We start from the raw sequence: 27,542 nt of genomic DNA on the forward strand, positions 1-27,542 counted from the left end.
GGGGTTGTGTGACGCTTAACACAAGTCTATCTTTGCAGTTTAGACTTGAAATGTAAGAAATATTATATTATATTATATTATATTATATTATATAAAAGACTATAAGTACCCATGACCCCTCCTCCCAAAAAAAAAAAAAAAAAAAAAAAAAAACTTTCTGTTTCATCATCAGGTATCTGTGATATAGTTTTTATTGATTTTTCAGAATATAGCCATTGCATAACTCGTAGTAAAAAAGTGACAATACAAAATAGAAATACAGAATATAGAAACATTTATAAAAACATTTTTTTTAAATAAAAAAAAATATTTTATTGTAATTACAATGTAAATTTACGAATATAAAATGAATTTGCGCCAAATGCAACTTCATGATTTTTTTTTATTTAGTAATTCACAATATGGATAACGTTACTTTAAAAAGTCTAGTTGGTCATTTTCTGTGACGAACATGAGAGCGACGGGATGACGTCAAACACATCGGATTTTCTGAGCGCGTCGAACGTCAGGCGGTTCAAAGAGGAGCAAAGATGGCGGACAACAAAGGCCAAGATTGTACGGAGAGCTCCGCAAATATGGAGGTAGAGGCTTCGGGAACAGAAGATAACGGAGACGGCGGCGCAAAGGACCCCGAAGCGATAATTTTAATCGACGCAGACCCGAAGGAAGGAGCAGACGAGCCCAAGTCTCAAGAGACTGTTCCCGAAGCTCTGACGACATCCAGCGGCAGCGGCAGCGGAGCTACAGACGGAACCCCAAATGCCGAGAGCACTGAACCGCCGCCACCGCCACCGCCGTCGTCCTCGTCAGCAGACAGCACCGCTGCTGGTCCATCACCCGCTGTCGTTAACGAAATGTCGCCTCCTCCAGCAGCATCCTCCGCCTCTTCAACCCCTGCCGCCCCGATAAACCTACTGGATACGTGTGCTGTGTGTAAACAGAGTCTCCAGAACCGTGACTGTGAACCCAAACTCCTTCCCTGCCTGCATTCTTTTTGCCTCAAGTGCATCCCGCAGCCGGAACGGAAGATCACCGTCCCGGTGCAAGGGCCCCATGGACAGGACACTCGTATTGGTAAGTTAGGAAAAGGGAAGTGAGCTTTGTCAGTTCTGTCCCCAACAATCCAAAAACAATCCATTGCTGTTTAGCTACTGTTTACACATGATGATGTGCAGTCACATACATGTGAGATCATCAGGTGCTGTTTGGTGTTTATTTCAATACACTGGTAACTGTCAGAATTTATTTACTGTGTTAAGTGCGGTTCAGCAAATCCTGTGAAGTTAGTTGAACACCAGCAGTATTTTCTGTGTTCATATGGATGCATACATCCAGGGGTTTTCAATCTTTTAGATGCCACAGACCCCCAAATATATGCAAGGGACCCCTATCCTAAAATCTAAAAAGCATTTATATACTTTTATGTGCAAAAAACAAATATATACTGTAGAAAAAATATGATAAATATGTATAAAATATTATTTGGAAAATATTTATTTTTTATTATGTTAAATTATTTTTTTTTGTTATGCTCGCTATAGTACTATACTGTTAGATGTTTATCTTTTCATTCTTTTACATAATTTATTTAATCTTAATTTTTATGTTTATTTTTACGTTATTATCAATATTTACTTTATAGCAAATGGCGGTTGCTTCATTGTTTATTTTGTCTCTCTATCTCTCTCTCTATATATAATCAAAACAGTCTCGCCTATATACAAGTATATCCAACTGTATTCACGTACATGCAGTATACTCACGTAAAGCAATATATTCTATATAGCAAATCTTGGCTTTGTGAGTGTTTATATCATCGAAAATATTATTGTCCAGCTCGAATTTGCTAAATGCAACTGTAAGGCACGAAGATATTACTAACGTTAACATCATAAATTTCTGTGAAGCTGCTTCGAAACAATGTGTATGTGAACACGCTATATAAATAAAATTTACTTAACTTTACACTGTTTTTTTCTAAAATTTCCACAGACGTCTAGCCCCCCTTTGTGACCCATTTTCAAAACTCCTGCACTTAACCCACCTTTGCATGCTAATGATGGATTCTCTAATGAACTAACCTTTTCAAACAGTCAGTCTCGCCTATATTTTTTAATTTTTTTTTTAATTTGAGTTATATTGAGTGTATAGATGTTGCAGCCTCATGCACGCTCAGTCAAATTATGTGACAGGTGTCAATCAGAGTGATGGGCTCAGTGGACAAGCTCAATTAGTTGCTGATCCAGACAAGTGGTCCTGATATTTTGACACATCATTGTCTATGTATTATTGATGATCAGATTCGGTGCTGTCACTATATTTGTGCCACCAGTGAACTAATGTGGTCAAACACAAGGTAACTAGGATTAACTGTCCAGAGGAATTGATAATGCGCAGGGGTCATGGCTTGTGACCCCAGATCATGTACTCATTCATGCACAATGGTTGTCTTTGACAATACACACTGTCATCCCCAAATGCTGCATATTTTGCTGGTAAATCTAGAATCGCTGCTGTGGTGATCGGTTTGTTTTTATGATGCATGGTTTTTAGCATTGTTTGTTGGAGCGTTTATCTCTTTTTATTATTGATGCAGTGGAGATATGAGATGATCAGCCTGAATTTTGGTCAGTGTACTTGCTTTGCCATTGAGTCAGTGCAGTGTATTATAATTTCATTATGCTTACGTTTCTTGTAATAAGTTAGGACCGTGCATTGTAGTTAATAATAAATGAACTAGATTCAGCATTAGCTGCAGCATGTAAAGCTATTTTCTTTTTACTTTGTGTGTGGTTATTCATCCACATCAGTGATCACTGATGCATATTTACAAGGCTGTAATTTCTCTTTAAACCTCTTCACTTCTCTAAACCGACTCTTCACTGTTATCGCAGAATGCCCTCACATCAATATTCTCATATTGCATCAGCGCTCATTACACTGCAGAATATTTTGCTAGGCTTTTTTTTTTTTTTTTTGCTAGGTTTTTGCATTGTTAGGTTTGTTAACTTTCCTTGAATACTATTAGGGTAGACTTTGGTGTCACATTACTTTTTTTTTTTTTAATGCATTACAGACATGAATCCCATGTTTTTCATAGCAAGAACGATTAGACAAGGTAAACTATTACTATCTAACTTAAAGGGTTAGTTCACCCAAAAATGAAAATTCTGTCATTAATTACTCACCCTCATTTTGTTCTACACCTGTAAGACCTTCGTTCATTTTCGAAACACAAATTAAGATATTTTTGAAAAATCTGATGGCTCAGTGAGACCTACATCGGCAGCAATAACACTCCCTTTTTCAATGCCCAGAAAGCTACTAAAAACATATTTAAAACAGTTCATTCTACAGTGGTTCAACCTTTATATTATAAAGCTACTAGAATGCTTTTTGTGCACCAAAAATAACAAAATAGCGATTTTATTCAACAATATCTAGTGATGGGCGATTTCAAAACACTGCTTCATGAAGCTTCGAAGCTTTACGAATCATTTGTTTTGAATCAGTGGTTCGTAGCGCGTATCAAACTGCCAGAGTCATGTGAACTATTGAAGTTTCAAAACACTTATGACGTAACGAAGCCTCGTTTACTGAAATCATGTGATTTTGGCGCTCTGAACCACTGATTTGAAACAAATGATTTGTAAAGCTTCGAAGCGTCATGAAGCAGTGTTTTGAAATCGCCCATCACTAGATATTGTGGAATAAAGTTGCTATTTTGTTATTTTTGGCACACACAAAGTATTCTTGTCGCTTTATAATATTAAGATTGCACCACTGTAGTCACATCAACTATTTTAAATATGTTTTTAGTAGCTTTCTGGGCATTGAAATAGGGAGTGTTATTGCTGGCGATGCAGGCCTCACTGAGCCATCGGATTTGATCAAAAATATCTTAATTTGTGTTCTGAAGATGAACGAAGGTCTTACGGGTGTAGAACGACATGAGGTTGAGTAATAAATGACAGAATTTTCATTTTTGAGTGAACTAACCCTTTAAGATTCCTAATTCAGAAGTCTACCTTCTCGAATGTATCCCAAAATTTAAATCCTACTATGTCAGAATTTGGACTTACTCTGTTGAATTGATATACAATTCTTTATTTTTAATTAACCAATTTTAACAGGTAAAAACAAGTAAATAATCTGTTTTTTTTTTTTTTTTCTTTTTTTTTTTTGCACAAATGCAAAAAAAAAAACATTTGACAGAATTCCACAAGCTCAGTCATTCAGCCATGTTCAAGTTATTTTATGGAAAATTATCAAAGAAAATTCTGTAATTTTTTTGCATTTTTCTGTAAATTGCAGAATGTTAGTGTAATTTAGAATTATTCTGCAACAATCATGTTATTTGCAATCCTGTTTCCATTCATTAGAATTCCATTCCATTCCATTAGAATTATTCTGCAACAATCATGTTATTTACAACCCTGTTTCCATTCCATTCCAGTCATATTTCATAATTTGCAATCCTCCTCATGTAAGAAAAGTAAAATAAATCAACTAATTAGTTGATGATCAGAATTTTCTAAAGGTCAAGCACCTAATTTTACTGACATTTGCTGAAAAAAAAAAAAAAAAAAAAATTAAATGAGATATTAAATATTTATGTAGTTTTATGTTTTGTAAGAGTCAAATCATTTTGCAGTATTTTTCAAAATAATTGCATTTTAAAGCCCTAAATTTAGACTGTTATTTGGTGGTTTACTCCTTTTTTTGGGATCTGTAATTGAAGGGTTTGTTCACTTGCCAGGTTTGTTTTGGGCTTGTCGTAGACGTTTAATTAAAGTTCAGGGGGAGGTAACTCAGCGTTTACCAGCGTGACTCATCACAGTAACCCGACTGAGAGAACTACGTGTGACACACTTTGTGCTGTTAGTTGAATCTCAACAAGCACTTTGTTGTACTCAAGCATGTTGTCTAACTAAAGTTGTCAAACTGTTATTCTCAGCTTGACTGTAGCCGTCTGGTCTATTTGCTTTGTTTCCAGACACTTTTCTTGGCATCAGCAACCCGTTTTTGTAGACGTACATAAACCATGTTTATGAATTTTAACAGCTCTTAGCTAGCTAATATTTTTCAATAATGTAGACTAGTTTGTTAGTACTGCTTTGTGAATATTGTGAATTTTGCCAGACTGAATCTTAAAATGTCAGTGTTGTAAAATTTAACAATCTTGGGTTTTATAAGACTTCAAACATAATTTAAATGCATCATAAATATTAAAGAAAGTGGTTTATAACCCTCTGTTTGAATAATAAGGCATTCTGATTGCATTACAGGGCTCTGCATGTGACGTGTTGTGGAATTGATGTGCCTCAGGCAATGCATCACTGGCTCCAGTTAATATCACTACAGAGTAACTCAGCTGTGAGTTGCACTGTGTTTCATTGCAGTGTTTCTCCAGCTGCTCTCACCAGCCAATCATTTGCAGGGTTTTGCAGCTGGGTGCTTAGGGGAAACCGGCTGAAAGCGGTATGAGCCAGTGCAAACTGGCTCAAACTGGTTTGGACTAGTTCTAGCTGTAGCTTTGTAGGGGATTGATGGGCTGTCAGGGAAAAGAGGTGGGGGGTGTTGCATGTGATGGATGGGGGAGGGGCATGTCCAATCACTCAATATGTTTTCAAATTAAATTAAGATGAAATTAAATTAGTTTTATGAATAGATCATTATTTGTGGTGAAATGCTGCTGCATGACTCACACAAAGAGCTGACTATTATTGCAGTTATTGGAGCAGATGGCAATAATAGTTAATAAAACCTTATGAATTATTAATTAATCAAAATCCTTTTTGGATTTTAAATGCTTAAGAAGCCAGCATTACTTTGTGTTTATTATGCATGCACCCTCAGTAAGAAATTCAACGTTCCCTATAGGAAGATTTTTCCCCCCTTCCTTTCCCATAATGGAATTTAAATGAAGACATTCTCCAGTTTTACGATATCCAGTTCTAAGACTGCAAGCAGTTTTCCTGGTTACATAATTCATGTGTGTATATATATCACATGAATGTGTACCTTTGATCTTAGGCTGCGTAATTTATTTTAGGTAAAAACAATGATGTGGCTGAAAGAAATCACCCATTCACATGTTTAAATTTCTGAAAATATCAATGCTCCTCCTCAGTTGTATTTAAGGATGTGTCATAGTAGTCGTCAATAAATCTACTAGTCCAAGTATTTCCATTTTATATATTTAATGAGAATGAGAGATTATAGTTTATTAAAGTTAGTTTATTATAGTTTATTAAAAAAATAATATATCTCCATATATGGGGAGTAGAACCTGGGTCTCCTCGCACAGCAAACAAAAACTGTACTGCTGTACTTTCAGTATTATGAACCAAGTTGTTGTTTTTTATTGTCCTGTCATGTCAGTTATTGTCTAGGGCTTCGAGTGAGTGCTACTCAAAAATAGATGCATGAATCTCCTGTATCACTCCTCTGTTTGTTTCCAGGCTTTGCTAACTCTTTGTTTCTTTTTTATGTTTTTATGCAGTGAATGTCATGCGTTGCACGGTGTGCCATCAGGAGTACAAACAGATTGACATGGTGGACAATTACTTTGTCAAGGACACTTCAGAGGCCACAAGCACATCAGTGGAAAACTCTACACAGGTCAGTATCGCTCTGTGATTTTGATTTAACTAGAGAATAACAATCTTTCCATTAGTCCTAATAATTTGGCATTACTGAATAATTGATTTAAAATGCTTAAAATTAGAATGAACGCTTTTATCCCATGAATGTTTTTTAGAAAGTTACTGAATTTCATTGCTCTTCATTTTGTGAAATCAAATTGAGCAAAAATTGATATAGAATCAAATTCATTGGTATTCATACCCCTATTATCTTGGATTCATCAGCTTTTGATTGTGAGCCAATACTTGGAATACAATAAGGTCTTCTAGACATTATTTTAAAAGATGTCGTCCTTTATTTGCTCTATAACAGGTTTGTACCAGCTGTGAAGATAATGCCAGCGCCATTGGATTCTGTGTGGAATGTGGGGAGTGGCTCTGTAAAACCTGCATTGAAGCGCATCAACGGGTCAAATTCACTAAGGACCATAAAATACGCAAAAAAGAGGAAGTATCTCCTGGTATGTGGGTAGACTAATTCATTTCCATTTTCAATTGCTTAGATTTGCAAGGCAGTTGCGATATGATTGTTTTCATTACGCTAGATGATGCTTTGGTCTAGTGGTCTTGTTGTAGTTTGGATGTTTCACCAACGGTATGGAGCATCTGTTTTGCACGTTTAGCAGGCTGAGTCGTAGTACAGTTGCTATGGCAACAGGCAGAGTTTTGAGTGAGTGGCTTGCTCGGCCTGTACTGTTTTCATTAGAGCTAACCCACTTAGTTTCCCTCTTTTCGATTGAGTTTGGCAAGGGGCATATGAGAACATATGGCAGTCATAGACTGAGAGAATAGAGGGCCATGGGAAGAAATAAGCAGCAAAAGATTAAATTGACTTTGGTGGTTCTGTTTTGTAGAATCGGTTGGGACGTCAGGCCAGAGACCCGTCTTCTGTCCAGTGCATAAACAAGAGGCCCTCAAGCTCTTCTGTGAGACATGTGACACTCTAACCTGCAGAGACTGCCAGCTGCTTGAACACAAAGAACACAGGTCAGCCGGACCACACTGTTTACAGTAACCATACACCATCATCATCTTTATATAATGATCATCTTCATCTGCACTGTATTAAATCAGCTGGCAATATATGAAAGAGGTTTTGAACAAAATCAAATGAAGAGAGAATAAGTACCAAGAACAAAAACATGCTATTAAAGGAATACATCATCCAGAAATAAAAAAAAAAACATTAGTTTGTGGCTCCAAAAAGGACCTCCAGTTAAAAAACCTATATCAAAATCTATTTAAAATACATTTGAGGAGTTCATTTGCAAAAACAGATAACTCAGTTTTTATTAATTCTGACAAATCATATTTTTTTTATTGTGCATTACGAGTAATATCAATCAAACTGCAGTTGGGTTGTTTTGATTAAGTAATAATAACTGCGTAAAATACAGGTAACTTAGAAAATTAAAGTTCATTGAAAGTTTATATATATTAAAATTGTTTTTTATCAAAAGCAGATAACTTCCAACAGTCGTTTTTTGGCAAAAGCAGATAACTCCAAATTTCATGTTAAACCAAACTAAGTAATTTCTTTGTAATTGCATTTACACACACTCAAACAAAGGTCAAACACAAAAGGACAACCAAAGTTTCAGCATGTAAGACGTGTATGGTGTACATGGACTTCCAGGAGTCGAAATTATAAATCCTTGATCACTTTTAGTCAGCTTTGAAGAAACTCTGCTCAGCTAGCACGTCTTTTTGAAGTGACTAGCAGCCTTGTCACCTGACCTGAATACTGCGCGCTGATTCGCTAAAACGGACTTATCGGTTTCTGTACACAAACAACAAGGGTGCTTGTTGGTTTCTGCTGTAAAACGTGAACTTGCGATGCCTTGACAAAGGACAATACCGGCTTTTCTGACAAAACGTATTTAGAGTTCAGAACGTGCTTCATTTGGAGAATAACACAAAGCAGTCAGTTCATTTTTTTTAAAAAGTGCCGTTTATCGAACTCTTCATTTATTTCATACTAAGTATACTTCAAATCCATTAACATATTTATTGATGCATCACTTAAGACTTACTGATATAAAATTTAATTAAACTTTATTTGGAGTATTTCTTTATTGCACAATGCACATTTCTTAATATTATGCCTAAAATGTGTTTTAATATCACTATTAATAAGGACTGTATGATCTTTGTATAATATCAGTCTTTAAATGCAAGATGTTTAAAGTGTACCTAAGTGGAACTACTACAAGTATACTTTTAGCACAAATAAATATACATATGTATATCTTTAGTTGGACCTCAGCACTACTTGCACACAATTAAAGTGCATTAAGTACAAAATTAGTTGTTCCAATTTAGCAGACTTTGAGTATACCAGTTTAGTATACCAAAACTACAATTGCAGGGTGTTTTTTATTTAGCATTTAAATATGTGAATATATTTGTTGTACACTTAGCACAAAATAAATGTTTTTTATTTTGAAGAACATAAAAGCAGCGTAAAATATAATCTTCACCTCCACCACCTTTTTATTTTTTTGCAGGTACCAGTTTCTAGAAGAAGCTTTTCAAAACCAGAAAGGCATCATTGAGACATTCATGACTAAGTTGCAAGAGAAGAGGAACTTTGTGGAGTTTTCTGCATCTCAGGTGCAAAACAGGTAGGGCTTCTGTTGCATCGGTTTTATAGTTAATGACATTCAAATTTGATTGCCAAGTCTTCTAGATCTTGTTTTTTTTTAATTAAAGAAAAGTAGCTGGACATGATTGAATGTTTGGCAGAATTGTATCGATTTATCGTTTCATGAAATACTGAGCTTTTTTTAATGTCTTTTGTTCCCTTTTTTTCCTTTAGAATCAAAGAAGTTGCTGAGACGCATAAGAAGGTGGAACATGAGATAAAGATAGCAGTCTTTACTCTCATCAATGAAATCAACAAGAAGGGCAAATCTCTACTGCAGCAGTTGGAGGTAAGTGTACAGGCATCAATAAAGCAATAAATATGAAATGGTCTGAAATTCCAATTAAAAGATGTTAGTACGGACAGCAGAGATGATCTTAACAAATAACTGAGAAAATGGTGGGCGATTATGTTATTGCTAATTTCTGCAGACATAATCCATCAAGCATCATTGACAGAAGGAACAATGTGCATTAATGTTATTTGCACTTGCAGTGTAAACTGGTGCTATCTCGTCGTAATGTGCTTGTGAACTAAATCAAACGACAAAGACAGACCTGTCCAACTTTTACAATAAAACAAAGGGTTTAAACTGCAGGCTTGTTATGGCTTTAAAAGAAAATCTAATACAAAAAAAGCCCTTGATATCAACATGCAGTGGTGCAAACAATTCAAATTAGATGAAAGCGTCTGCTAAATTAATAAATATAGATGTGAAGTTCGTAGATCCAAAGTTAAGTTAATACAACTGCTCGGCTAAAATAACAATGAGTGTCATGTTTGTGGTGAGAGTCAGTGTTAATTTTGACAGCAAATTTTGATTTAGTTTTAGTCATAGTCTTTTGACTATGACTAAATTTTTTATATGAATGATATAAAAATTTGAGCATGCAAAACAGACAGATTTAACTGCTGTGACATAACATTATCTTAAAATCACTTCTCCTAAAGAAGAACATATAGTCTTCTTTTCAATGAATGATATATTCTTTGTTTATAACAACTTGCGTACAACATTATTCTTTCAAGCAGACATATTTATTTGTTTAAATTAAATATAATGAATCTAGGGCAGTGAGTGATTTTTCTGTCTTTTGTTGTTTAATATTAAATAGACGGCAGCAGGTTTATTAGGCTGCTGTCACTTTAACACCAAATGCTGGGATAAAATACACTGATGCACATCCGATATTCTCACAACTGTTTACATTTTCTTCAGACACAACCGACTGTGTTTACTTGAATACTCTCCAAAACGGACATTTTGATATAATGTTGTGTGTATTTGTCTGTTCAGGTGCGAAAAGGCACAAAAGAGAGCTCAAATTTCTTTCCGTGTGCATGGCTGTGTGCTTTGGGTGTGTGCGCACAGAAAACCGTACCGAATAGAGCTCTTTTTTGTGTCGCTTTTTCAGATCTATCCATATGTCTGCTCTTCTCTTTCTCCCAGACGTTTACAGTTTTGAACGTTTTATGAGACATGCAGCAAGTGTATGCCAACTTATGTCCCGCCGGGTAGATTAGCATGTTACAGTTCAAATGTGTGCATCTATCACGCAGCAGGACATCAGTTCTGACTGGATCTCTTCCCAAATTGTCACTCATGAACATTTTTGTCTCATTTTTATTTGTTGAAGAAAATGTCAATAGATTTTCGTCATAGTTTTTGTCATTCATTGTCATTGGTTTTTATTTAGTTATCATCTCGTTTTCGTTTTTGAAAAATGTTGTTGACAAATTATTAGTTATAAGTATGTGAGTGTATATTTAACATGCAGTAAGTTATGTATGTATTAAGATAAAAAATCTACTCACAAAGTATTCGCAGCAGATGCTTTGGAGCTGCATGTTAATTCTAAATGTAAACAGTGATTTGTCTCAGCTGACCATTTGTGATCGGATCACCTCAGATGCATGTTAATACCTAGTGCAACAATGTCATTGTTTTTTTGTTTTTCTATCCCCCACACTGTGTGAACCTTATCACATGCCATAAATTTTGCAAATTGCTGTGGGGTAAGCTTTACCGATTGTGTGAATTGGAGCAAAACCTGCTAGTGTAAGAAAGAAAGGACACCAGTTTAAAAGTGAACGATGCAAGACAGAAGTACAAACCCCTCCAGGCAAAATTCAACAATGTATCAATATCTGAAGGACAAGGATTGCATGTATAAGGATGATTTTGGTTTGTGAGAGGCCAAATGTGAAAGTGCTGAATGTCTGAAAGGGGCAGTGCTGTTTGTCAGACACCTACAACACTGTGCTTCAGGGCTCATCTCAAATTAGCCCCAATTGACACCTTTGACTGCGATTCATACCAGTCAGTGATGAATCAAGCCTGGCAGATGTCACAGTGTTTAATGGTGTTACATCTTCAGGGAGTCTTCACTACTGTTAGAATCTCATGAATGATGAAGCCCCTCAAGTCTAGTGAAGCTTTAAGCAATAGAGGCCATGTTTACACCTGATGTTAACGTCCAACTCTGGTGATCCAATCACAAGTTGTGAGCAGGGGACAGATAGACCCTGTTTCCACCTGGTATTAAGATGTGTTTTGGTCGATCGGATCACAAGTAGACAACGATAAATACAGGGTGTAAAATGTTTTGAGCCTGAAAAAACCCATTTACCCGCCCACAGACCCTCCCCTCGAAGAAATCAGGACAGAAGTGGTTGAAAGTGGACAAAAGAGATGGATTAAAACACCAGGTGTAAACGGGTATGCGTCTCCCTCGTCTGCTTGTGATCCGACCTACCAAAACGCATCTTAATACCAGGTGGAAACAGGGCCGTAGTCATCGATACCTGGTATGAGATTTCATGAGGGGGTCTTCTTACTACATACATCAGATATTGCAGATGGCCCACATTTCCACTTGAGAGCTAAACAATGACACAGCTGGCTACTTGAGTACTTTGATGCAGTGGTTGTCACTTTTTATGTTTTGTTTTAAATGGATGGGGAATATGAAGTAGCTGGAGGCACTGTGCATTGTGACATAGAAACGGGATGTCCATTTAAATACGTGTCATATTACCACATTACAAATTTCAGTGTAAACCAGTGTTGTTGTTGTTGTTGTAGGAAACTAAAACTTTTATCGATAATTAAAATAAAGCTGAAATAAAATGAACTATAAATAGTAGATGAAAACCTTAAACTTAAAAAAAAAACAAAAAAAAACAAAGATTGCCTGACTGAAATGTGGTAAAATTACTAAAACAAAAACTGAAATAAAAACGAATTAAAGCTGAATTGAAATATTTAAGATAAACAACATCTAATAAAAATGACAAAAGTGCAAAACAAAATTACTAAAACTTAAACTAAAAATTAAAATAAAACTGAAAATATAAAAATAAAAGCTATTCAAAAAATTAATACAATAATATAAAAATAATACTAAAATAACTGCTGTATTGACTATAATGGGATCTGGTTGTGTGTTATCTAGTTTTGTTTTGTATTAGTCTAAGTCAAGTTTTTGTTGCACATTATCTCTCGGCCTCTCAAGTTTATGGTTTGACACTAACAAGTCCAGAATTTGTTTAATTTCAGTTATTCTTAATATTCTTCTCTTCATTCCCTCCATCACCATATAAAGAGTGTGACCAAAGAGAGGAGTATGAAGCTGCTCAGCCAACAGAGGGACATCAGCATCCTGGCCCAGCAGATCATCCATGTGCTCAACTTCACCAACTGGGCCATCAGCAATGGCAGCAGTACAGCCCTGCTCTACAGCAAGAGACTGGTCAGCCACAATGCTTATTTCTCTCACAAAAACACATGTTTCCTTTTCTTTTAGGTACCATTTTTTGCAAATGTGTAATCTGTACTGGCATTACACCTTCCAACAATAACAGTTCTGTCTTTTGGAGATTCCACTTATATTTCAAACAAAGCCATTTCCTTCATTTTAAAGGATGTTGTTTGATCAGAGTCTAAACCTTGTCAGCTACTTAAATGACAAAAAGCATTGCTATTGTAGACTTAAATTCTTTTCTTTGTGTCTTTCCTCATTTGCTTTTTTTGGACTTTCTCAAAACTGTAGATCACATACCAGCTGCGTTTCATTATGAAGGCCCGTGTGGATCCAGTACCTCAAAGTAACGGAGCAGTCCGCTTCTTCTGCGACCCCACCTTCTGGGCCAAGAATGTGGTTAACCTTGGTATTGACTCAACTTTAACTTAACTTGCAGCTAAAACCTGTTTTTATAGCACACAGAGAAGCCATGTCCAAATTTCATTGACAAACATACACAACCAGATTTTAAAATTAAACTTTGTCTGAAATATCATACTATGGTTATTTTATTGTTTTATTTATTTTTATTTTAGTGCACATTGTGTCTGAAATAACATAATGTGGGCATTTTTTAAAATTTCATTTGATGTTATTTTAATTTATTTTATTGTATCTTTTGTAAAATTAAACATTTTTGGCCAGTTTCACGGACAAGTCTTAAGCCTAGTCCCAGACTTAAATGCATGTTTAAGCTGTTTTAACTGAAAGCAACTTGCACTGACATATCTTAAAATATATCAGTGCCATTGTTTTTGTCTCAAGATTCAGTAATGTTTATAAAAGCTACTCAAAAGTCCTAATTGATCTAAGGGCCTAATCCTGGCTTAATCTAAGCCCTGTCTGTGAAACCGGGCCTATGTCTGAAATCATAATGTGGTCATTTTTTATTTATTAATTTAATTTAATTTTGTAAAATTAAACATGTCCTCCAAAATATCATACTGCAGTATTTTATTTTTGTTTATTTGGTTAACTCTTCAGAGAGTGACACAAATTCAGACTTGATGTGAATTAGCATTTACATGCTTCAAGATGCATTGATCCCTGCTCTCCTTTTTCGTTCAGGCAATCTTGTTATTGAAAAAGTGCCACATACTGCTCCACCTGGCATGATGGTCAATCAGCAGATCTCTCCCAGTCACAACCACCCTGGTAAGCACTCAGGACAGATCAACCTGGCCCAGCTGAGGTTGCAGCACATGCAGCAGGCTGCGATAGCTCAGAAGCATCAGCACCAACAGCAACAGCAGCAGCAGCAGCAACAGCAACAACAACAACAACAACAACATCAGCAACAAATTCAGCAGCAGATGCGTATCGCCTCACAGATGTCCCAGCATCCCAGACAAGGAGGTCCACCACAGATGATACAGCAGGTAAGTTAGAGATTAGATCTTTCTTGCTTTCCATGCATATCTGGTTTATTCTGGTCTAGCTGGTGGACCAGCATTGTCTTTGGGCGGAAGTTGATGACCAATGAAGTCTTGCTGGTTAAGCTTCATATTTGTCAGATGACACCAACATTGTTAAAAGTGGTACATCTCTTCTTGAATTTTTCCTTTCTCAAGAAAGGAAAATTTGTTTTTGAATTAACCTTATGATTGGTTCAGAATATATGTCAGCAGAATTATATTTGTTTTTTTTCTAATAAATATTTGTTGATTTTTGAAATTATCGGCATTCAAAGTGATTGTTCCAGATTGTATGATTTGTTCATGTAAGGACCAGGACATCATTTCTTTCTCACTTTTTAGCCTCCGAGGCTCATTAGTATGCAGGCCCTCCAGAGGGGTGGGGTTAATGGCTCCTCCCACATGTATCCACCTCATCACCTGCGCATGGTATCAGCGCAGAACCGCATGCCTTCGGCGCAACCCCGACTCAATGGCCAGCCGTATCCCATGATGCAGCCTCAACTTCAAAGACAGGTCAGTGCAGATACTCCAGCATGTCACGTGACAAACCCAAATGTCACACTCTTCTCCTTTACTGTTATTGATTTCTATTAGAACAGAAGAAGTGAAAGCAAAATTTAAGCTGCTTAATCTAGCCTGCTTTTTTTTGGATCCGTTCTGGTCGAGTGTCTGCAAAATCTTTAAATAATTTATTAAACTAATAAATAAAAATGTTACATTTTAACATTATAGTGTTATTGTGTTATAGTGTTAGTGTATTATTTGAGTAAGTAGTGAGTAATATAAAATAGTATGTAATTATTTCTTGGAGCTGCTAACACATTATTTTTATTCATATTGTAATTATTTTAACATGCAGTGTGTTTTAATATGGAGACTGGAGTGTAAAATGCTTTTTAGATGTCAGATTAGATATATTTTTTTCTCAATTTTTGCATGAGAGAAAAATGAAATCAGTAAATTGTTGCATTTTACTCGTATACATACCATATTCCACATTCATAAATAAGTAAATATGCCTGCTTTGTGAAAGTGTTTTTGCCATTTTCCAACACCTTTCCCTTTTCCTCCCATCATAGCACTCTAATCCTGGGCATGCTGGCCCCTTCCCTGTGGCGTCGCTACACAACATTAGTGCTGCCAACCCCACCAGTCCCACCAGTGCTAGTATGGCCAATGCCCATATTCACCGTGGCCCCACCAGTCCAGTTGTCGGCCCCATAGAGCTCATACCTTCAGTCACCAACCCCGAAAACCTGCCCTGCCTGCCTGAAATCCCTCCCATTCAGGTAACTTTGCTATTGATATTTACTATAGATGCTGTGGTGAGATTTAGTGGTTATAGATCTGGCCTGGTAACCCAAAGGTTGTAAGTTCAGACCCCAGGATGTGTGATCATGAGGGCACAAATCTAATAATTGGGTGGAAATGTAATAAAGGACATAAATGTAATAACTTTTGGGCCTAAATGTAATAAAGAATTTAAATGTAATAACTTTTGGGCCCAAATGCAATAAAGGTTCTAAACATAATTACGTTTAAGGCACCTAAGGCAACGAGACAAAGACAATCCCTATACTTGGATCTGCTATTATTGTTCTTCATATAACAGATGCTTCATAACCAAAGCTGAATTGTTTTAGAGCTCTTGTGTTGCAATAAACTGACTTTGTTTTTATTATCACCAGCTTGAAGATGCCGGTTCGAGCACACTGGATAACCTCCTCAGTAGATATATTTCTGCTAGTTCGTATCCTGTTGTTGGTCCCACCAATCCCTCACCGGGACCTTCTACACATTCCCCAGGATCATCAGGTACTCCAGCATGTGGCAATTTTTGCAACAGACCTTTGACATGAATTTTTGACACGTTGTTTGGCATCCAAATGTCAGTGTAGGTTAGTATACATTTAAATAATGTCATGAAATATTCATGCAGATTAGTATTTTATATGTATAATATTTATATATGCCATACTCTCCGTGCCTTCAGTACCGTATGGCTGAAACTCTCATCCAACCATACACGCCAACCCGAGGGGCTAAGGCTGTGCTGGCTCCGCTGGCACATTAATGCATGCTCAGTGCCTCTGGCTCCGTATGGCATTATCTCCAGTGCAACCATATGCACCAACCCTGGAGCTAAGGCTGCATTAGCCCCACTGCCATCGTTAATGCGCGCCAAATGGTGTACTACCTCACCACACAACCAATCTCACCAGCAACTCTAGCTAGGATATATATATGCATTTCACTTCATCATGCTTATTTTATTACCATGATTGTTGTTGTTATTTCAAAAAAGGAAATTTTAAGCGTATATAGAAAGGCAATAAAATGTGCTTTTCTATGATATTTTTTTTTTTTACAAAGCCTTAAATGAAATCATACATTTGTAAATTATTTGTATGATTCAATGTGAATAAATAACTTTTAAATTAAATGCAGTTTCTTATGACACTTAATTGCCATCCATAGTTTCATGGTCATGTCAGCAATCATCATCATAAAATAAAGGGATAGTTCACCCAAAAATGAAAATTATCACCCTAAAGCCTTCCTAGGTGTATATGACTGTCTTCTTTCAGACGAACACAATTGGAGATATATTTAAAAGTATTCTGGCTCTTCCAAGCTTTATACTGGTAGTGAATGGGGGTTGAGATTTTGAAGCCCAAAAAAGTGCATCCATCCATCATAAAAATAATCCATACGGCTCCAGGGGGTTAATAAAGGCCTTCTGAAGTGAAGCAATGGGTTTAAATATCCATATTTAAAACTTTATAAACTAAAATAACTAGCTTTCGGCAGTCGACTTAAGCAACAAGAGTAACCCGTGTGCGATGTATGACGCAGGATGTAGGAGTATCGTAAGCTTGGACGACTTTTGTGGTTTAAACAAATATGGCTGGGCAACAAACTGAAGGTCCTCTTCTCTTATATTGAAATCCTCCGAATTTCTCTTTAAAAAAATTTTTCACCGGTCACAAAAGACTTTGTGACCGGTGTTTTGTTTTGCTCTATCATCTGTGCTTCCGCATTTGTTGTTACGTAATGCGTCATGTCAGGGGTTACTCTTCCGCTGTAAATGGGATGCATTCAGCTGTCTTCTGGAAGCTAGTTATATTATAGTTAATAAAGTTTTAAAAATTCATATTTTTCTTAGAAAAATGCAATGCTTCGCTTCAAAAGGCCTTTTTTGACCCCCTGGAGCCGTATGGATTATATTTATGATGGATGGATGCATTTTTTGGGCTTCAAAATCGTGCCTCCCACATTCACTACCATTATAAAGCTTGAAAGAGCCGGGATATTTTTAAATATATCTCCAATTGTGTTTGTCTCAAAGAAGAAAGACATACACCTAGGATGGATTATGGGTGAGTAAATCAATGGATAATTTTCATTTTTGGGTGAACTAACCCTATAAGTTGATTATTTTGCAATTTTACAAAATTCTGATTAATTTTGTAGCTTTAGGAGATCGAAAGAGAATATGCATTATTAAAACTTAAATATAATTCAGATTGGTGTTTGCCCTCAGAACAATGTCTGTTAAGTTTTTTAATTTTCTAAAGATTTTTCATTTTAACATTCTCTCTCCGCGTCTCTTCTTCACTAGGTTTATCTAATTCTCACACTCCAGCTCGTCCGTCCAGCACGTCAAGCACGGGCAGTCGGGGCAGGTCAGCATTCAATGTGTAATTTACCTCAGTCCTTTAATATTTAAAATTGACTACTTTTTTTTTTTTTTAACTAGCTGTTAATTATAGCTCAGAACTATATCTGAACAAAGAGAATTATATATTTGATTTTGGAATATTGTTAAGACATTGCATACTAAATTGTTATGGTGTGTCTTTTGTTTGTTTGTGCGTTTAGTTGTGGGTCAGCTGGTAGACCTGGAACGGGGAATACAACAGTGGATCAGGTGAAGGTCAAACAGGAACCGGGAGCTGAGGAAGAGTGTAGCTATTCTGGAGCAAACGTCAAAACAGAACGCTGTAAAGATGGCAGACGGAGTGCATGCATGGTATTTATCTTCAGCTTGCAGTTTTCACTCGTCACTTAGTCCCACATGTTTCCATTTGTTTGTTTTAATTTCCTTGGACTCAAAAAAACTTGTTTTTGTGAAGAGACCCCATATAGCACAGTTTATTTTAAGGTGTTCTTTTTTACAGTGTGTTTACACATAAGTACTGAGTAATATTAATTAACAGAATGTACTTTTTATAGGATTTGGGTAAGGGTTTATTTTAGGGTTAGTTGCTTGTAATAATGCTTAATTTACTGTTAATACTATAGTAAGTACATGTAACAAGGACACTAAAAGAGAACATTTAAGATGAAAATTAGCTGAAAGTTTAAATTAAATTGTGAATGAAAAGCATGATTTTCTCTGCAGTATCTAGCTTCATTTTTTTGTACAATAATAAAAAAAAAAGTTTAATGTGTGAAATCTGATCCAAAAAAAAACAAAAATCTAAACCTGTTCTTTCCGGATTTGATACAGTTTGTTTCATGTTGCACAATATCTGTCTTGTTCTTATTCCTCCTTAACCAGATGAGCAGCCCAGAAGGAAGCTTAACTCCCCCTCTTCCCATCCTCGGCTCTGTGTCCACCGGTTCAGTCCAGGACATTTTAAGAACACTAGGTGAAAATGTTAAATCTGAACCACAGAGCGATCATCTCTCATCCTGTACGAACCCAAACTCCAGCGCACCTCTAACCAATGGGAACACAGGGTCAAATGGAAGTCAGCGGGGAAGCACTGCTAACGCCAACAGCCAGACCACTGTAGGAAAGGAAGACGACCCGAATGAGGACTGGTGTGCGGTGTGTCAGAATGGAGGTGAACTGCTGTGCTGTGATCGCTGTCCTAAAGTCTTCCACATGACCTGCCATATCCCAACACTCAAATCTTCTCCCAGGTAAAGAACGTGGCTTTATTTATGCAAATGATGCAGCACATTTAGTCTTTCAAATCTTATGACTTTTATTAGAGATTTATTATTTTATTGTTAACATACCATATTATTGTATTCATAAATGATTTTTATTTTATTTTTGCTTTATTTGATGTAAAATTAAGATGCCATCAATAGCACATTAATTTATTTTATTTTATTTTATGAAGCAAGGGTTGTACCACCAGTTGTCTTATAATTTTCTAAGGGCCTATTTACACCTGGTCACTTCATGTGTTTTTTACTGATCTGATAGCTTTTGTTGGATTATTACGTCATTATAATGTGACAAAATCCAAAACGAGTCGTTTGGGCAGCTTGATTTTAATAAAAGCTAGTTTTTGGACTAACAAGGAAGTTTTGAATTCTGAAACGTACAGAATATTTTTATAGTATAATGACCTCTTGTATGTCAAAAGATCAAGGAAAGTTTGATTTCTCAATTCATGACCCCTTTAACTGCCGGTGGGGCTAGCTTAACCTTTGGGTTGGCATGTACGGGGCGTGGTGGAGTCTGGACAAACTTTTTTTTTTTTTTTTTTTAAATTGTGTTATTAATTATTTTGTTAGACCTTCAACTAGCACTTAACCTGGGAAAACAAAATGAGTACAGAAATAAATAACTGCAAATGTCATAGAAGTAGTATAACAGATGAAAGAAATGAGGGATTTTCAGGCACATGCATGTTTAGCCAATCATAATAAAGGTAATTTACATAACGTGGTACATAAATGTCCAGTAGCATAACAGGGAGAGAGAGAGAGCAGAAAATGTTCATGGTGACAGAAACCTTGACTTATATTTATAAATGAACTTAGTGGTAAAAACCAAATATGTAGGATCTGTTTCCTTTAGGTTTTAAGGCTTTAATTCCTGATTTTTGTGTTAATCATGTGTTGTACCCTCTTCTGCTGCAGTGGAGATTGGATGTGCACGTTCTGCAGAAGTCTCACAAGTCCAGAGATGGAATACAACTCTGATGACGATCCACCCAGTAAGAAGGACAAAAGTGAGACCGCAATGAGTCCAGAGGACCAACGAGTGAGTCACACTGAAAAACAAACACAGTAACAGTCAGAAAATCAGGAACCCTTATTACTTTACCCCAGATTCCTTTTACGAGGAATCTTGTGTCATTAATCAATAACACAAGATGTGTCACTCTTATTGTTTTGAATGGGAGAAAGTCCCGCCTTCTAAATAAGAGCCAATTGCCGATTGGTAAAGTCATCGCGTCACTGCAGCAGCCGATAGAAACTCCCAGACGCACGCCTCCGAAATAAGATGCGAGACGCACATTTAGGACTGCGCATGAGCATTAGCTTGATCTAGCCTGAAAAATACAGTTTTTCTTTTTTTGGTCATGATTAGAGCGTTTAGAAACAAAATTTATGAGACAGTTGTTGTCAGATTTCATTGGTGATTTCAAATATGAAATTTAATCAAAAGCTTGGTGAACAGCTTTGGAGAATTTGATGTTTCCCCATTTAAAGAGATAGGAGCTGCACTTGAATGCCTGAGAGGCATTTTAAAGATGGCCGCCGAGTGAAATGACTTGTCTTAAAGGGACTTTGATTTATCCCAGTACTTCACATGAGACACTACTTAATATAATATAAAATGCATACAGTATATTGTGAGATTATATTTGGCTCTAAAGTACTAACTTTGCTAAAACGTAAGCCTGAGTGACCCAGCATTAGATATAATCTATAAACCTTTTTCACCAAAGTTAATGTTTTTGCAGAATTGCAGATCCTTGAAGTATGTTCTTCTCTCTTCTTGTTTTTTTGTAGCGATGCGAGCGTCTGCTGCTACATGTCTTCTGTCATGAGCTCAGTACGGAGTTTCAAGAGCCTGTTCCTACATCGGTGAGTTTCCAGCAAGACCACAATATCCTCATTTCCCATAAAAGCAGACATTTCTGATGAATTGTTCTTAAAGGGCAAAGCACATGTGTGTAATTAGACCATTGTTCAGTATGATCTGTAGTATTTAATTTGCTGCCTTTCTGCTAGGTCATTAACACTATTGCAATAAAGCTTATAAAACATCACTCACATGCACTTCTGTAGCGACTCCAGTCATCTGTTTTCAAACATGTATTGAGCCTCTGGGCCATTTCCTGCTGTTATTTGTCATAGCGGGAATATGATTCTTGCGTAATTACGTTATTGAGTGAATGCAATAATGCATCAGGCTGACGGGTAATAATGTTGTCTTATATACCCCCCTCACTATGTTCTTACATGACTACTTCACTTCTTTCTGTAGTCCATAGTTCTGTTCCAAAACGTAGTTAGCTGTCCTGCTGTCTACATAGGGACCTGCCTTCTAAGGCAACACAATTTATGATGTCATTGTTGTCAGATTTTATTCCTGATATAAAATCTAATTTAAATGTCACATTGACTACGTTTACATGTGCACCAATAATGTGATTTACATGATTACATGCAATTTTCATTGTTCTGATCTCTAAGAATTGTGGTTATTTATACCTCCACTATTCACATACATCAATGCACAGCACAAATGACGAACTCACATAGGTATGTTACTGGCCATGCTCTTCCAGCAGACCAGTTTCTTCAGCACACCAAAAATGCACATGCGCACTTTCGTTAGAGTGGAATAGATGCCATAAAAGTGTTTACCTGCGCGTTTATTGTGATTTTAAAATTGGCATACCACACGTTTTACTATGATTGTCTTTGCTAGGATTACGAGCTTAATCAAAGTTTTGTTTATATGCGGTAAAGTTTAATCGCAATATTGCCTAAATCTCATTATAATCGCATTATGAAGGTGCATGTAAATGTAGTCATTGACAAACATAAATCGGTCTTTCCCCATTCATAATATGAGTTGTACTTGCATGACTGGAAGGTGCTACGAAGATGCCAGCAGAGTGAACTGATTTTCCTTACGAGGGAGACCGTTCAAAATCTAGATACTAGGAAAAGCTGTAATAAGCAGCAAAAACTGAACATTTTAATTAGATGGAACCATTTTCTGTCTATATTCTTGAAATGTTTGTTTTTAATCACTATTTCCCTTATGAGCTGAGCAATATTATTTATGTACTATTATAGTATCTAGTGATTTAATATTTTGAAAGATCTTTTATTTTTATATTTTCAGTTTTCATTTTAATTTTAGTTTTAATAATAGTGCTTTTTCATTGGGATGCACATAGGATACCTTGAGTCGATGGGCAGATTATTTGGTTTTGGAAGGGACCACATGTCTGCAACATTATAGTTTTAATGCTGAAGCCTTGATTTCTCTCCAGGTACCCAATTACTATAAAATAATAAAACATCCAATGGATTTGACCCTGGTAAAGCGGAAACTACAGCGGAAACATCCTCTGCATTACAAGAGCACTAAAGAGTTTGTGTCCGACGTGCGGCTGGTCTTTAGCAATTGTGCCAAATATAATGAGGTGAGTTCGGGGAATGTCTTTAACCTGTTTGGGGGTGTGATGGGATGTTGCATGTAAGAAATGAGTATTTAGAGAGTATGAAACACACTAAAGCAACACAGCATGAACATGTGATGGGTTGCATGTGTTTACTTCCTCGTATGTTCACCAGTACTAACTGTTAAAGGAATGAATTCAGTCAAGCTGAGCATTAATCAGCAGTGCTTTTCTTTTTTTGGATGTTGAGCTAGTGTTTGTCAAAGGGCTAACACACTTTTTCACTCCATTAAAGGGATGTTTATTTTAATGTTGCAAACAGTGTTTTTGTTTGAGACATTTGATTATTGTTCAGCACTTTTATTTGAACAATAAAAATAAAAATGACAATCAAATGCATGATATGAATGTCAGTTTTGCAGTCGTTCATGCCTTCTGACATTCATTCCAGACCCCATGAAGCAAACTTGACGAGTGTAACTATGTATTTCATATTAATACTGAAAGTTTGGGTGGGTCTTGACTAGGGCTGCATGATTTATCGCATGATACGAAAAATAACACTGAAATCGTGCTTAAACGCAATTCTTAGTGCGATTATGAAATCGCAAAGGCTGCTATTTTTTTATTTTTTATTTTATTTTTTATGCGCAGCTTGTCAAAGTATGGCTCCAAATGCTAATCCATCTGAAAGCACTGCGAGTTTGAGTCGCTTATAATGTACATTTTAAAAAGCAACACGCGTCAAACATCTTTCCAGACATGAGAAGCATTTAATAATATCTTGTCCAACAAAAGACAACATTTAATAACATGTTTTTACTCCAAACTCACTTCATAACGACAGTTGAGCATCCTTCTGTGAGATGATGTGGCTTCTTAGACAGAATAAGGTAGTCGTGTGTTTATTAGTCATGTTTAATCAATCAAAGCGTTTCAATCTTCTGTTTATTCAGCTACAGCGATAGTATGAAGCCCATAGGGATTTCCTGGAATGACATGTGTTATCTACTTCTACGGCAGGGCATATTTGGAGTTTCTGCGCAAGAGCGCCCTCTGGCTTTCAGATGGAGAAGCATTTACTACTGATCACAGAGCCGTACAGCTCTGACAAGCTACATATAAAATAATCGCAGCCTTTGCCAAATCGCGTGCGATAAAATTGCAATAAATTGTGCAGCCTTAGTCTTGACTTTTTTTCCTAAATGGTCAATATGCTTTAATAGCGAGTTTTGCTAGTCGTAACGAGGAGTATTCTCATTCTAGAGAGCGAGTGAGTTTTGTCAGCTTTTTGATGTGGACTAGCATAATATTGATTAGGGCTGCACGAAATATCGTTTTAGCATTGATATCGCGATGTGCGCATCCGTGATAATCACATTGCGGGATGTGCGATGTCAAGTATAGGGATCGTAGTTGATCTGTACAGGCCAGCTGCCCTCCGGTTCGGAACCCATGTGATTCACAGATTAATAGCAAAGTTTAACCATCATAGAGTTAAAGTTTCTCATTTGCATGTGTTTTTAAGTCCTGTCAGTTTAAATATCAAGCGCAAGAAGACTGCATGCAAAATTAAGACAATGTCCATCTCAACGAGTATCCTCGTAAACACAGTTGGTTACGTTGTAAACAATTGAGAAAGAAAATGGATGGGTATCATTGTATTGGATCCGTGCATTCATCTTAAAGTGACAGCAGCCTAATAAACCTTCCAATGTCAATCAAACAACAAAAGAGAAAGAGAAAATCAATTTTTGTAGCTTTAATGAAGATAAATTGTATTTAATTATATTAATTATATTTAATTTATACAGTAAAGACTATGCAGTGTTATTTTACATTTGATTATATGTAGCTGTTAGATTTACCTGAAAAACATAAAGCACTGCTTATTTCATTTGTATCTTTTGTTCTGTTGTATTTATCTATATTTTTTATTATCTATATTTTTTTATGCAGATGCACTCCACTACAAAATCACCCCAGTCATCCTAGAATGATTAATTCTTTACAAACACAGCTATGCAAATCATCTGGTGAAATTGTTTTCATATCACAATATATATTGCAGAAAAACAAAATTTCGCAATGTCAGTTTTTTTTTCAATATTGTGCAGCCCTAATATTGATAACTTGAACTTTAAAGGAAACATACATGGACTAAAAGCCACAAAACTCTCATTTCTATTCATGGGGTCTTTAAAGTGTGTATGTAAAGTGTTTAGTGACTGTGAAACTGTAAAATAAAACTAAATGGCTCTTCTGCATTTAAAATCACATCCCATGTATACAACTGATGTTTAGTTTTACATCCCTTAGAAAGCCATTTAAGGTGTAATTTTTAGCATTTAGTTGATGTGTTTTGAATGTTGTCACATGAAGTTTGTGTTATTGAAAGCACGCCAGTTAATTTTACATCTGTAACAGCTGCAATTTTAAATACAGTGGCAATACATTAATAAAATTAAAGATGTGATTATGACACATGAAATTTTTATAAGGATTTTTTTGTTTCTGTTTCACCAAAGGATGTGTACATTCCTTGTCCACTTTAGCTGATTTAAGTGGATGGATTTTATCTGTTCGGGGTGTTTGGGTTCCTCACAGTGGCCTCAGAATGCTCAAAGTGCAAAAATAGGGTGTTTTTTGAGGGGAAAAATAACTTTAACTATAGTCAAATCCTCCAAGACACCCATGTTAAAAACTGTAGCACTTAACACTGTCATTGTGATACTTAAATGAGGCTACTGAAATGTTTATTTCTGTCTAAAAACACTGCAAAATGTGGGAGACATTTTACTGTCTTCACAAGACTTGATGACTATGGCGTTCATGTCAAAGAAGCACGTTATTATTAACAATTTTGGAATTTTCTGTTATTTTCCCATCCAATTTATCTCAGTTGCATTTAGTTTGGGTCTGTCAGCATAACTGGCACCGATTTTCTTTCTTCTTTTTTTTTTTTTTTTTTAAAAGAGTATTTTAAGGCAAATCCCCTTCTAGTTTTCATGTGTGTGTATGTATATATAGAGAGAGAGGCCTTTTGCTTATGCCTTATAACTAAAAGGCATTTATTATGAGCAAACCAAAAATTGTGCTCCTTGGACATTTTTAAAAACAGATGAGGTTGTGACCTCACTGTGTGTATGTTATAAAATCTTTCTTCCCCCCTTTCTTTTGTATTTTTTCTTTTTTTTTCTTTTTTTGTGCTGTCGTTGACCTTTTTAGATGTCTCGAATAATCCAGGTTTATGATGAGGAGAAACAGAGTAATGTTCAGGTAAGGTTTTGTACACCACACCGAAAGGGTTCAGCAGTGCTGGCACCCAAAGCAGCCAAAATGGGAGTTTTAACCCTTTCTGTGATTCTCTCCTCCTCCTCCTCTTCCTCCTCCTTACCCGTTCATCCCTGGACCTGCATTCCACCTGCTTCCTCCTCACCTTTCCATACTCTTTCCCCTCTCCTCTCTCTCCTAGGCCGACTCGGAAGTGGCAGAGGCGGGCAAAGCAGTGAGTCAGCGCTTTGAGGAAAAATTGCTGGAGATTTTTCCCGACCAGACGTTCCCGGTAGTCGCGGAGAAGGAGACACGAGTCGAAGCCGATAAAGAGGATTCGGAGGACTCCGACGATGATGTGGTACAACCAAAACGCAAACGTTTAAAAGTGGACGCTGAGAAACTGATGCACATCAAGTGAAGAAACTGAGGAAACTTCTGCGAGAAATAAACTGTCTTCCTCTCAAGCTCAGTCTTATTCTGCTCTCTGAAGGGTGGGATAATACTGGAACTGATGCGATTCAGATGCTTCGTTTATTTCATGTTCTCCCCCACCCCTGACGATACATTGTACATACTGCGTGAGAACTTTCAAACTTGCATTGTGGCATTGTCATCGGAGGATGAAGAATGAATCGTTGAGTGTCGATGAAGACACTTGTACAGATTTAAATAGTCTTGCTTTGGTCTGATTTAGTAAATTACATTCTTTTCTCTTTTTTTTCTTTCTTAAACTGAGTTATTATTATATTTGTAAATCTATTGTGAATGATACTTTATAAATGATACACTCATCTCTCCCTCCTGTTGTATGATAAAGTTTATCATATATGGTCCAGCTGCTTCCTTTGCATGTGTATTTTCTTATTTCTACAGTTCAAATCCCTTCAATAGGAGAAAGTTTGATCTTTATTTTCAATAAAACGGTGACCTCTGTATTGTTTTAAAGTTTAATCACAGTCCCTTTAGTTCAAAAGCTCCATATTAAATGGGTGTCTGTCTGTTGCACCTGACAAAATTTAAATTTTATTTTGTGAAATTAATTCTCCAAACTAGAATGGCTATCATATTTTCCACAAGTGAACGCAATAGAATCAGTGACATGCATTCAGACAATTCAACTATATAATGAAGGTAGATTTTAACTAAAAGGTTCAACTGTGTTCAGTGCCAAAGGTATTTTTATAGGTGTCAGATTGTGACACAAAGTAAATTTAGTATTTGCAACATTTGAGAATGGTTTGATATTTATGCATTTTCCCCTTTTCCATTTTCAGTGACTTATTTGGTGTGTCAATTGATTTAATCAGTACATAATTGATAAATGTCAGGTTTTATTTGTTCATTGAGACATGTTTATATTA

At 36.2% G+C, this 27,542-nt stretch overlaps 1 protein-coding gene across 5 annotated transcripts; it reads left to right on the plus strand.

Annotated features, from left to right (window-relative positions):
• The first annotated feature begins 458 nt into the window (after positions 1-458).
• On the plus strand, positions 459-27,114 carry trim33 (tripartite motif containing 33). 5 transcript variants are annotated; one of them, XM_051902498.1, is made up of 20 exons: positions 461-1,074; positions 6,506-6,624; positions 6,961-7,108; positions 7,502-7,634; positions 9,155-9,271; positions 9,466-9,580; positions 12,897-13,043; positions 13,344-13,461; positions 14,163-14,473; positions 14,852-15,025; positions 15,592-15,801; positions 16,201-16,327; positions 18,135-18,213; positions 18,395-18,545; positions 19,077-19,444; positions 20,399-20,522; positions 21,278-21,352; positions 22,777-22,929; positions 26,134-26,184; positions 26,381-27,114. In XM_051902498.1, the coding sequence occupies exons 1-20, from the start codon at positions 531-533 to the stop codon at positions 26,597-26,599; spliced, it is 3,483 nt and encodes a 1,160-aa protein (XP_051758458.1). In that variant the 5' UTR covers positions 461-530; the 3' UTR covers positions 26,600-27,114. The 5 variants fall into 5 exon arrangements, with proteins under 5 accessions (XP_051758462.1, XP_051758458.1, XP_051758460.1 ...); XM_051902499.1 differs by having other exon boundaries at positions 462-1,074; positions 18,135-18,198; XM_051902502.1 differs by lacking the exons at positions 26,134-26,184; positions 26,381-27,114 and adding an exon at positions 24,865-25,396 and having other exon boundaries at positions 459-1,074.
• Positions 27,115-27,542: the final 428 nt, after the last annotated feature.

The sequence above is a fragment of the Ctenopharyngodon idella genome, chromosome 8, assembly GCF_019924925.1.
Source record: "Ctenopharyngodon idella isolate HZGC_01 chromosome 8, HZGC01, whole genome shotgun sequence".
NCBI classification, from domain to species: domain Eukaryota; kingdom Metazoa; phylum Chordata; class Actinopteri; order Cypriniformes; family Xenocyprididae; genus Ctenopharyngodon; species Ctenopharyngodon idella.

Excerpts from the sequence above, each read along its gene's own strand:
- trim33 (XM_051902498.1), top strand. The coding sequence starts at position 531 with ATGGCGGACAACAAAGGCCAAGATTGTACGGAGAGCTCCGCAAATATG. Across the intron at positions 15,026-15,591 it reads AGCCTCAACTTCAAAGACAG|CACTCTAATCCTGGGCATGC; the intron begins GTCAGTGCAGAT and ends CTCCCATCATAG. Across the intron at positions 20,523-21,277 it reads TGAGTCCAGAGGACCAACGA|CGATGCGAGCGTCTGCTGCT; the intron begins GTGAGTCACACT and ends GTTTTTTTGTAG.